Raw genomic sequence first — 10,806 nt, forward strand, 5'->3', positions numbered from 1 at the left:
TCCTGGCTGAAGACAAGGGATGCTGTTATTTAAGGTGGGGAATCAAAATTTGGGTTAGCAAATTTGGGAAAGAGTAAACTGACTGTTTAAGTGGAAAATTGTGAAGGAGTCTGAAACGCTGCAGAAAGAAACATATACAAGATTACACACAAACAGAAAATGCATTAACCCTACAAAAAGACAAGAGAGCTCATGAAGATTAATGCATAGACATTGATTAATCTTGGCTAAGAACACAAACATATGCAATGAAAATCAGGTTGCTACTTTTATGAGTGATAGAATGGTGTGAATGTTTAATAAAACACACTTAAAGCTTGAAGTTGAGGAATAACTCAGAGAAGCTATATGACAAGGGAGTGATTTATGGAAAAAAGAAAAGCGATTGAAGTAGTTTTAAAAGAGTGAATTGGAAGGGCTCTTGTGTCAATTGAACAAAACAGGTGATTACTGTAGGAAGAAAATAAAATAATTTAATAATGTGGTAAGATTTAAATATGCCTTTCTCTTGTCGCGGCAACTTGTTGAGATATGACTCACTATGCAAATTAGCTGAAATGAGTGGTGACAAAGAAGCTTCCTGTGTGTATGTGTGTCAGAGGCGTCAAATGGTCTGTTCTGAACAAGGTCTGTTCAGAAGTGCAGAGTTGGACAAGGAATGTATAATTTAGTGATGATACATTGTTATAACGGGTTTATATCTTATGCTAAATCTAAGTATGTTAAAGTGCTTAAAGGGGAACATTACTGTAAACTGTGTGGCTTTTAACAAGATTTTCTGTGTATTTAGCAGGTGAAATTATGTCAGTTGACCTCCGACTCTCAGGACGCTGTGGAATCTGAGGCCAACAACTAGATATGATGTGGGGAAAATGAACAGAAGGAGCGATTTTAAGTCTGATTTCAGACTATGTAAGTATTAATTAAACCAAGAGTAGGGCAAAACTTTAGTGGCCCTGAAGTTCTAATCTCCATAACATATTGATAGATTAATAAGTAAAATTTTTGTGTGTCTAAGATCTTTGGGGTTGTTGTTTGAGTGATGGGTTGATAGTGTCAGTTAGGTTTGGGTTGTTTTTTTTGTTTTTTGTTTTTTATTTTAATAGGGGGAGTTTTAGTAAACATGGACATGTCTAGAATTGGGCCCTTTAAAATTGTAACAATGCACTTAGAGAAAACCTGTCAATTTGCTGGTCATATTGCTTTATAGAAGAAAGGTCTAACTCTGTGCCAAAAAGTCCTGACAGGAAATGATATGCTTTTGCAAAAGCATGGTAACTGCATACTTTTGCAGAGCATAGGACCAGAAAGTGAAACCAACTAGGCTGTTTGATCGAAACTTAAAGTGTATGTGACGTAGAGCAAGTATATAAATACCTAGGCTTCCGTTTGTATTTCAGACCTGAGGTTGTGATTGTTGTGCTTGGGTCTCCATATTCCAGAATATGTAAATTAAAGATCATTTTGAAGTAAAAGACCACTTTGGAGCCGTGTCCTTTTTTCGCCGTAAAGAATCTAAAGAACCGGATTTAATAAGCCCCCCTGAAGGAGTTCAAACACTGAACTAATGAGAAAGAAAGGATATTCATTCTTCACTGTTATCTGTTTTAGACCATGGGATCAATGCCCCCGCGACCCTGAAAAAGATAAGCGGAAGTGAATGGATGGATGGATGGATAAATGCAGGGTCTGGGTGTTTTATTCTTCTTTGGCATAAAGAAACATTCAGCAGCTAGAGATACTCTGACGTCCTTCTCCATATGCTCTTCAGAGGCTCAGTAATGTTACTTACTGTTAATAGAATGTCAATATAATGTCAGTATAATCTTTTAATTATATAGGTTTACTTATGGTAGAATGCTGCATGTAATCATTTGTGTTTAGAAGTATGTAGTAGATGGTATATTGAAAGAATGTCTCATCCTAGGAGCTTTGTGTGCATTTCCAGGGTGTTCTGGTTTTCAAACCCACATCCTGGGAGCATGGGAGAGGTCGTACCTTGTCTTATTGTTTTATGGTAGGATAAATGTATCTATGTCTATTTTAGGCTAAGTGCATTTTGTTTAGATGAACTGCTGGACTTCCAGGCCGGCAGGTTTAGGGAAGTCGTTTATGGACACACACACACACACACACACACACACACACACACACACACACACCTAAACATCCACATTCCAATGTAAGGAACAAACACCCACTGATGTATAAATAAAGACCAGGGCAGTGGCACGGCACGAGTTTCAGAGCCCGCACTTCTGTGCGAGTGCTGTGGCTGCCCTTGCTTGCAAGTAACTAACTGCAGTGTGTGTTTCTCCTCTCTGATTCTCAACTGAAGAAGTGTTTTAGAATAATTCTCCTGACGCTTACTGAAACTGAGCAACCACGAGACACTGTGTGCCCTGCGCAGCTTGAACAGCAACAAAAAGAGCATGTCCTTTTTGTTGTTGTTGTTTTGGGGTTTTTTTTGCCTGTCCCGTTTGGTACTTTAGCCATCAGAATTATTGTCTGAAGGCCAAGAAAGATGCCCAACAGATTTACTTTACCAAGTGGATCATCATGGCCTTGCCATATTTGTTTATTTGATTATGTATTTATTTGATTTGATTTGATTTTCAGTTGTTACAGATGGAGCAGATATGACTGGGGGATAGGAAAGGGAGAAAGAAAGAAAGATAGAAAGAAAGAAAGAAAGAGAGGGAGAGAAAGAAAAAGAGAGGGGAAGAGGGACAGTGAGAAGAGGCACTTAAAAAGAAAAAAAATCACCTGGATCACCTGTTGAGAGAATAAAAAAACAGAGAAAACAAGCAAAAAAGAGAGGAACATAATATACACAACACCATCGCAATAATCTAGCTAACAGTAAATAACAGTAGATACTAAATATTGAATGTTATTGTGAAGCACAAGAAGATCGACACACCTGTGTGGGGAAAAAAAAAAGCATGTCATAGGGTTCTTAATTCATGGAGAAATCTTAAAAAATCTTAAACTCCTCCAGTAGCTTCTCATCCAGCAAGACAGAAAGGTGGAGAAGGGACGCGCCAAAAAATAAATGTACAATACGGTGGCCCCTAGAGACAAAGCACGTACAAACTCCAAAACACATGCAAACTCCAAAACACTTGCAAAATACAAAACACTTGCAAACTCCAAAACACTTGCAAACTCCAAAACACTTGCAAACTCCAAAACACTTGCAAACTCCAAAGCACTTGCAAACTCCAAAACACTTGCAAACTCCAAAGCACTTGCAAACTCCAAAACACTTGCAAAATCCAAAACACTTGCAAACTCCAAAACACTTGCAAACTCCAAAACACAACGGAAGTGCTCCAGGACGCTAGGGGCAGTGTTGAGCTTTTGTTACCTAGTAACTACACAAGCCATGAAGTACCAATGACCGTCGCGCTTCCCAGGTTGCCTAGCAACCATGATACTAACCGCTGGAAACGTGTCATACAACTTTTTTTGACAGAAATGAAGAACACATTTTGTTCATTTGTTTGTTTGTTTCTACATGAGCTTTGTGTGATTTGATAAGTATCTGAGGCTGAGACCACAGGACAGTAAAACATGATTTTTGGGCTTCATTTCTGTACTGAACAGTCATTTAAGATTAGTTAGTAAATAACAATTTGCTAATGTTGTTCATGAGACTAGTCATATCACTAATGTAAATATAATATGGCCAATATTATAGTTATTATATTGATCATTATTAGCTATTACGGCAGTTAACATGAACTCTGTGTTAAATACTGAGCTTACAGATTCAAGTTGCAGTTATTTATGTCTTATCACCTTAAATCTTCACTCAAAGACAAGTATCTTTGACAGTGCATATATATATATATATATATATATATATATATATATATATATGTGTATCATATATAAGAGACAAATGTTGTTAGTATGTTGGCATCACTAAATTTGGCTCATTGCTTACATATATTTATAAAAAGAAAATGTATGAGCTGTGATAACTGTTTCTTATAAAATGAAGAGTAGACTGATATCGTTAGCTTCATAGCATAAGTGCCTAAGTCATTGTCTGGTCAAAGTGACTTAGGCAATTATGCTATGAAGCTAACGATATATGAAATATTCCTTTATTGGGTGAGAAAATCAGACCATGTCATAACTGCTTTAAGTCATACAGAATAGATATCAGAGCCTTAAACAGGCCGACTTCTGCTAAATGGGTCAAACTGGGCAGAAAGTATACAAACACATAACGTCCTTATAGAATATGATGTAACACTATAGATCAACTTAGCTCAGAATATATAAAGCATATAAACAATTACAGCAACATGATGCAACAAACACAGCAGTGCTACTAATCCAAAATACTCAAAGCTTCATAGAACTGAAACAAACATTTATTTTTAGCTCCATTCTGCTGCTGATACATACTTTAGGTTTCTGAATATTAAACTTGTTGCTGCCTTTCATAGTGTGTAACTTGAAGGCCCTGAGTACTTTCTCCCACACTGAAAACACTGGAATGATAATATTATTTGAACATTACCTAATAAGACTGATTCAGGACAGACAATTAGTTATGTTAAACTTTCCTAGCAGTCCTTCACAAACAGGGAACAGTCTGTCTATTCTCTCCATCTGTCAGCTGCTGCTGGTTCTTCCTCCTCCTCTTCCTCACACACTGCTGAGTTTGTCCTGGTGGATCATCAGGGGTGCAAAGCCTCACAGGTGATGTGCAGCAGTGGGTCCCTCAGTCTGTCCTCACTCTGGACACTTGCAGTTGTCACACATGGAAATCAAATGTGTGATAAGCTGCAGGATTCAAACACAAGTGTAACTTATAAATACATGTTCATACTTTTATTCCACAATCAGAGAGAAAGAAAGAGAGAGAGTGCAGGACAGACAGACAGGTGACAGTCTCAGGTGTACACACTGCTACAAAACAGCACAGAGAAGGAAGATTTAGTGTTTGTGTTATTACGAGTGCTAAACAAGAAGAGTTCCCAGATGGTCCAGTGGACACATGTGTGACTCCTGTGATTAAAGCATCTTTCTTTCATCTTAACGAGTGAACCGTCAGCTCGTTCAAACACGCATTAAAGTCCGTTTGGCTCGACACCACCGAACAGAGGCAGCAATATAACATAGCTAACATTAACAGTGCAGTGAATCCTGCTTGTACCCTCATATTCAGGACTGCAAACCGAGCAGCATCACTAACTTTCATCTTGTTGTGTTTGTGGATATATGACTGACTTTAATTATCCATGAAATCCTCACATTCTCTGTAAGACTAAGGTCGACTATTGAACGGGGAATATTTTTCAGTAAAGGCTTTAAAACCAAGCTAATGTCACATAACTTTCCCGACATGTGGCCAATAGTAATGTTTTAATGGTCTTCATTATAAAAACATTTGCGCATAAATAACTGACATAATATTCAGTACTTACTTCTGAAAGTTTACTCTTCGGCTGCTCCGCTTCCGCTGTTTTTTTTTTTTCGGCAAAATTATCCACACCACCACCGCGCTATGAAATCTGGGGTATGTTCGGCCATGAAGGCTACACCGACCCTTCCTTAAAATTCAGGGAAATTAAGGGCCGCATTTGGAGCAGACTTTGAATTGGTACAGCGTGTCGCTGTGAAGTAATCGGCCTTAAAATGCGGCCTACAGCCCAAATCCGGTCATTGGTACTTCATGGCTTGTGTAGTTACTAGGTAACAAAAGCTCAACACTGCCCCTAGCGTCCTGGAGCACTTCCGTTGTGTTTTGGAGTTTGCAAGTGTTTTGGAGTTTGCAAGTGTTTTGGAGTTTGTATGTGTTTTGGAGTTTGTATTGCAAGTGTTTTGGAGTTTGCAAGTGCTTTGGAGTTTGCAAGTGTTTTGGAGTTTGCAAGTGTTTTGGAGTTTGTATGTGTTTTGGAGTTTGTATGTGTTTTGGAGTTTGTATGTGTTTTGTCTCTAGGGGCCACCGTAGTACAAAGCACAATAGTAGCTTGATATCAGACAGAATTGTCACATGATATTTTAAAAAGCTGTCAACTGAGCTATGTAGAGTTGGGTAATCACAATGAATCAGTTCGTTTTATGCGAGTTTACAGTATGGTAGTCTCAAGAGTCCTAAAAATGAAATGTGGGCGCATGATTGCGGAAAATGAAGGAAAAAAGTTACATTAATTATTGATTAATTATATTATACAAAACCAAAATATTGTCTTAGCCCCTTTTTTGTTTCCCATACTTGTCATCAATAGGATTGTTGCACAGTAAAAAGAAAAAAAACAAGACAGAAAATAACGCCACCCCAGTGATGTCAGCAGAAAAACTTTATTACAGTTGTTATTTTTGGTACCTTTTTGGTGTTATTACTGTCACAGGTCTAGAACTGCTATCACTGAAAAGATAAATCATTTAACTTATTTTATGAATATAAAACTGATGATATATCTCTATATAAAAAAAAAGGAAAGGTAATAGTAATAGGTATATGGATATTTATTCGAATTCATATTACTCCACACTATTACATTTACTAAACACATTTCCATGATCATTGAAATAAATAGATAAATATATTTGTATTTATAACATTATATAAATATTGCACTTTATAAGTCACTTAGAAAAGGTGTGTTAAATATTTATCCTTCCTCAGCCCTATGCAGGCACTTAAATCTGGTTAGAAAAACCCAACTAAACAAGAAAAGTAGAAGCAAACTTCGGTGGTACATTCAGTAGGTCCTTTCACAGTTTTTTAGTGGTTAGTGTGTGTTTTCCTGTTAGTTAATAAAGGATGAAGAGAAGTCCCAATAGAAAATGGATTACATTCATTCTGATAGAAAATGCATTACTTATAACAACAGCTGTAGTGCTTGTTGTTGAAGTAATTGTTGTTGGGGCAGATGTTGCTGATGTTGGTGCTGCAGTGATTGTGGTTGGAGCAGCAGTTACTGTGGTTTGTGCTGCTGTTGGAGAAGGTGATGTTGCGGAGGGTGGTGTGGGAGAGGTTGTGGTTATGGTTAGGGATGGTGCAGTTGTTAAAGTGGTTTGACCTGCTGCTCCTAAACCAACAACAGTTGGTTTAGGAGCAGCTGTAGTTGTTGTTGTCGTTGGCGCCACTGTTGGTGTTGTTTTAGCAGCTGTTGTTGTGGTTGGTGCAGCTGTGGTTGTGGTCGGAACAGCTATTGTTGTGGTTAGTGCAGCAGTGGTTGTGGTTGGTGTCACTATTGTCATGGTTGTTGAAGCTGTGGTTGTTGTTTGCGCAGCTGTGTTTGTGGCTGCTGCAGCTGTGGTTGTGGTTGGTGCCGCTGTGGTCTTCGTTTGAGTTGTCGTTGTGGGAGCAGATGCTGTTGTTGTTGGAGCTGTTGTGGTTGTGGTTTGAGTGCCAGTTGGTGTTTTTGGTGCAGTTGTTGTTGTGGTTGTTACCACAGTGCTTGGTAATGCAGTGGTTGTGGTTGGGGCCATTGTGGTCGTGCTTGATGCAGCTGTTGTTGTGGTTGGTACAGCTGTTGCTGTGATTGGAACTTTAGTGGGTGGGGCCGCAGTGGTTGGGCCTGCAGAGGTTGGTGCCGGTGATAATGTTGTCGTGATTGTTGCAGCAGTGGTTGTGGTTGGTGCCGCTGTTGTTGGAATTGTTGCAGGTGTGGTTGTGGTTGGTACAGCAGTGGTTGTGATTGGTGTCACCGTGGTTGTGGTTTGAGCACCAGTTAATGTTGTTGTAGTAGCTGTTGTTGTTGTTGGAGCAGCTGTTGTTGTGGTTGGTGCCACTGGTGTTGTGGTTGGAGCAGCTGTAGTTGTTGTTGGAAAAGAAGAAGATGTTATGCTTGGTGGCACTATTGTTGTGGTTGGTGCAACAGTGGTTGTTGGAGCAGCTGTAGTTGTTGTTGGTGTAGCAGATTTTGTGGTTGGAGCAGCTGTTGTCGTGGTCGGTGCCATTGTTGCTGTGGTTTGAGCTACTGTTGTTGTGGTTGGAGCCACTGATGTTGTGGTTTGTGCCACAGTTGTTGTCGTTGACGCCACTGTTGTTGTGGTTGGAGCAGCTGTAGTCGTTGTTTGTGCAAGAGATGTTGTGGTTGGAGCCACTCTTGTTGTGGTTGTAGCAGCTGTAGTCGTTGTTGGTGCAGCAGATGGTGTGGTTGGAGCCACTGTTGTTGTGGTTGGAGAAGCAGATGTTGTGGTCGGTACAACTGTTGTTGTGGTTGAAGCCACAGTGGTTGTCATTGGTGCCACTGTTGTTGTAAATGGAGCAGGAGTTGTGGTTTCTGCAACTGTTGTTGTGGTTGGAGCAGCTGTTGTTGTGGTGGATGCCACAGTGGTTGTGGTTAGTTCCACTGTTTTGTGGTTGGAACAGCTGTTGTTGTTGTGGCTGGAGCAAATGTTGTTGTGGTGGGTGCCACAGTGGTTGTCGTTGGTGCAACAGTTGTTGTGGTAGTTGCCACTGTAGTTGTAGTTGGAGCAGCTATTGTTGTGGTTGGTGCCACTGTTGTTGTAATGGGTACCACAGTTGTTGTGGTTTGAGCCACTAATGTTGTGGTTGGTGCCGTGGTTGTTGTGGTTGCTGCAACAGTTGTTGTCATTGTGGAGCAGCTGTTGTTGTGGTTGGTGACACTGTTGTTGTGATGGGTACCACAGTTGTTGTGGTTTGAGCCACTGTTGTTGTGGTTGGTGCAACTGTTGTTGTGGTTGGTGCCACAGTTTTTGTCGTTGACGCCACTGTTGTTATGGTTTGAGCAGCTGTAGTCGTTGTTGGTGCAACAGATGTTGTGGTTGGCACCACTCTTGTTGTGGTTGATGCCACAGTGGTTGTGGTAGGAGCAGCTGTTGTCGTTGTTGTAGCAGCAGTTGTTGTGGTTGCTGCAACAGTTGTTGTGGTTGGAACAGCTCTTGTTGTCGTGATTGGAGCAAATGTTGTTGTGGTGGGTGCCACAGTGGTTGTGGTTGGAGCCACTGTTGTTGTGGTCCGTGCCACAGTCGTTGTGGTTGGTGCCACTGTTGTGGTTGGAACAGCTGCTGTTGTTGTGGCTGGAGCAACTGTTGTTGTGTTTGTAGCAGCTATAGTTATTGTTGGTGCAGCAGATGTTGTGGCTGGATCAGCTTTTGTTGTGGTTGGTGCCACTGTTGCTGTGGTTGGAGCAGCAGATGTTGTAGTTGTTGCAACTGTTGTTGTCATGGGTGACACAGTAGTTGTCTTTGGCGCCACTGTTGTTGTGGTTGGAGCAGCAGATGTTGTGGTTGGAGCAACTGTTGTTGTGGTGGGTGCCACAGTGGTTGTCATTGACGCCACTGTTATTGTGGTTGTAGAAGCTGTAGTCGTTGTTGGTGGAGCAGATGGTGTGGTTGGAGCCACTGTTGTTGTGGTTGGAGCAGCAGATGTTGTGGTTGGCACCACTCTTGTTGTGGTTGGTGCCACAGCGGTTGTGGTAGGAGCAGCTACTGTCGTTGTTGGAGCAGCTGTTGTTGTGGTTGGTGCCACTGTTGTTTTGGTTGGTGCCACTGTTGTTGTGGTTGGTGCCACAGTTTTTGTCGTTGATGCCACTGTTGTTATGGTTTGAGCAGCTGTAGTCATTGTTGGTGCAACAGTTGTTGTGGTTGCTGCGACAGTTGTTGTCATTGTTGGAGCAGCTGTTGTTGTGGTTGGTGACATTGTTGTTGTGATGGGTACCACAGTTGTTGTGGTTTGAGCCACTGTTGTTGTGGTTGGTTCAGCAGTTGTTGTGGTTGTTGCCACTGTAGTTGTATTTGGAGCAGCTGTTCTCGTTGTCATTGCCACAGTGGTTGTGGTTGGAACAGCTGTTGTTGTGGTTGGCACCACTCTTGTTGTGGTTGGTGCCACAGTGGTTGTGGTAGGAGCAGCTATTGTCGTTGTTGGAGCAGCAGTTGTTGTGGTTGCTGCAACAGTTGTTGTCATTGTTGGAGCAGCTGTAGTTGTGGGTGGTGCCACTGTTGTTGTGATGGGTACCACAGTTGTTGTGGTTTGAGCCACTGTTGTTGTGGTTGGTGCAACAGTTGTTGTGGTTGTTGCCACTGTAGTTGTAGTTGGAGCAGCTGTTCTCGTTGTCATTGCCACAGTAGTTGTGGTTGGAACAGCTGTTGTTGTGGTTGGTGCCACTGTTGTTGTGGTTGGTGCCACAGTTTTTGTCGTTGATGCCACTGTTGTTATGGTTTGAGCAGCTGTAGTCGATGTTGGTGCAACAGATGTTGTGGTTGGCACCACTCTTGTTGTGGTTGGTGCCACAGTGGTTGTGGTAGGAGCAGCTGTTGTCGTTGTTGTAGCAACAGTTGTTGTGGTTGCTGCAACAGTTGTTGTGGTTGGAGCAGGTGTTGTTGTGGTTGAAGCCACAGTGGTTGTCATTGGTGCCACTGTTGTTGTAAATGGAGCAGGAGTTGTGGTTGCTGCAACAGTTGTTGTGGTTGGAACAGCTGTTGTTGTCATGATTGGAGCAAATGTTGTTGTGGTGGGTGCCACAGTGGTTGTTGTTGGAGCCACTGTTGTTGTGGTCCATGCCACAGTCGTTGTGGTTGGTGCCACTGTTGTTGTGGTTGGAACAGCTGCTGTTGTTGTGGTTGGAGCAACTGTTGTTGTGGTGGGTGCCACTGTGGCTGTCGTTGGCACCACTGTTGTTGTGTTTGTAGCAGCTATAGTCATTGTTGGTGCAGCAGATGTTGTAGTTGGTGCCACTGTTGTTGTGGTTTGAGCAGCAGATGTTGTGGTTAGAGCAACTGTTGTTGTGGTGGGTGCCACAGTGGTTGTCATTGGCGCCACTGTTATTGTGGTTGTAGAAGCTGTAGTCGTTGTTGGTGTAGCAGATG

At 41.7% G+C, this 10,806-nt stretch overlaps 2 protein-coding genes across 2 annotated transcripts; both read right to left on the reverse strand.

Annotated features, from left to right (window-relative positions):
* Positions 1–6,618: 6,618 nt before the first annotated feature.
* LOC112842621 (mucin-5AC-like) lies at positions 6,619–8,557 on the reverse strand. Its single transcript, XM_025899488.1, has one exon. It carries the CDS (start codon positions 8,215–8,217, stop codon positions 6,781–6,783), a length of 1,437 nt encoding a protein of 478 aa, XP_025755273.1. The 5' UTR covers positions 8,218–8,557; the 3' UTR covers positions 6,619–6,780.
* On the reverse strand, positions 8,548–10,499 carry LOC112842694 (mucin-2-like). Its single transcript, XM_025899862.1, has 2 exons — positions 10,001–10,499; positions 8,548–9,489 (listed from the first exon to the last, which is right to left on the reverse strand). Exons 1-2 carry the CDS (start codon positions 10,497–10,499, stop codon positions 8,570–8,572), a joined length of 1,419 nt encoding a protein of 472 aa, XP_025755647.1. The 3' UTR covers positions 8,548–8,569.
* Between the last annotated feature and the right edge of the window lie 307 nt (positions 10,500–10,806).

The sequence above is a fragment of the Oreochromis niloticus genome, linkage group LG17, assembly GCF_001858045.2.
Source record: "Oreochromis niloticus isolate F11D_XX linkage group LG17, O_niloticus_UMD_NMBU, whole genome shotgun sequence".
In the NCBI taxonomy this organism is placed as follows: domain Eukaryota; kingdom Metazoa; phylum Chordata; class Actinopteri; order Cichliformes; family Cichlidae; genus Oreochromis; species Oreochromis niloticus.

Excerpts from the sequence above, each read along its gene's own strand:
- LOC112842621 (XM_025899488.1), bottom strand. The coding sequence starts at position 8,217 with ATGACAACCACTGTGGCTTCAACCACAACAACAGTTGTACCGACCACA.
- LOC112842694 (XM_025899862.1), bottom strand. The coding sequence starts at position 10,499 with ATGGACCACAACAACAGTGGCTCCAACAACAACCACTGTGGCACCCAC. Across the intron at positions 9,490-10,000 it reads TGGCAACAACCACAACAACT|TGGCACCAACCAAAACAACA; the intron begins GTTGCACCAACC and ends CCACAACAACAG.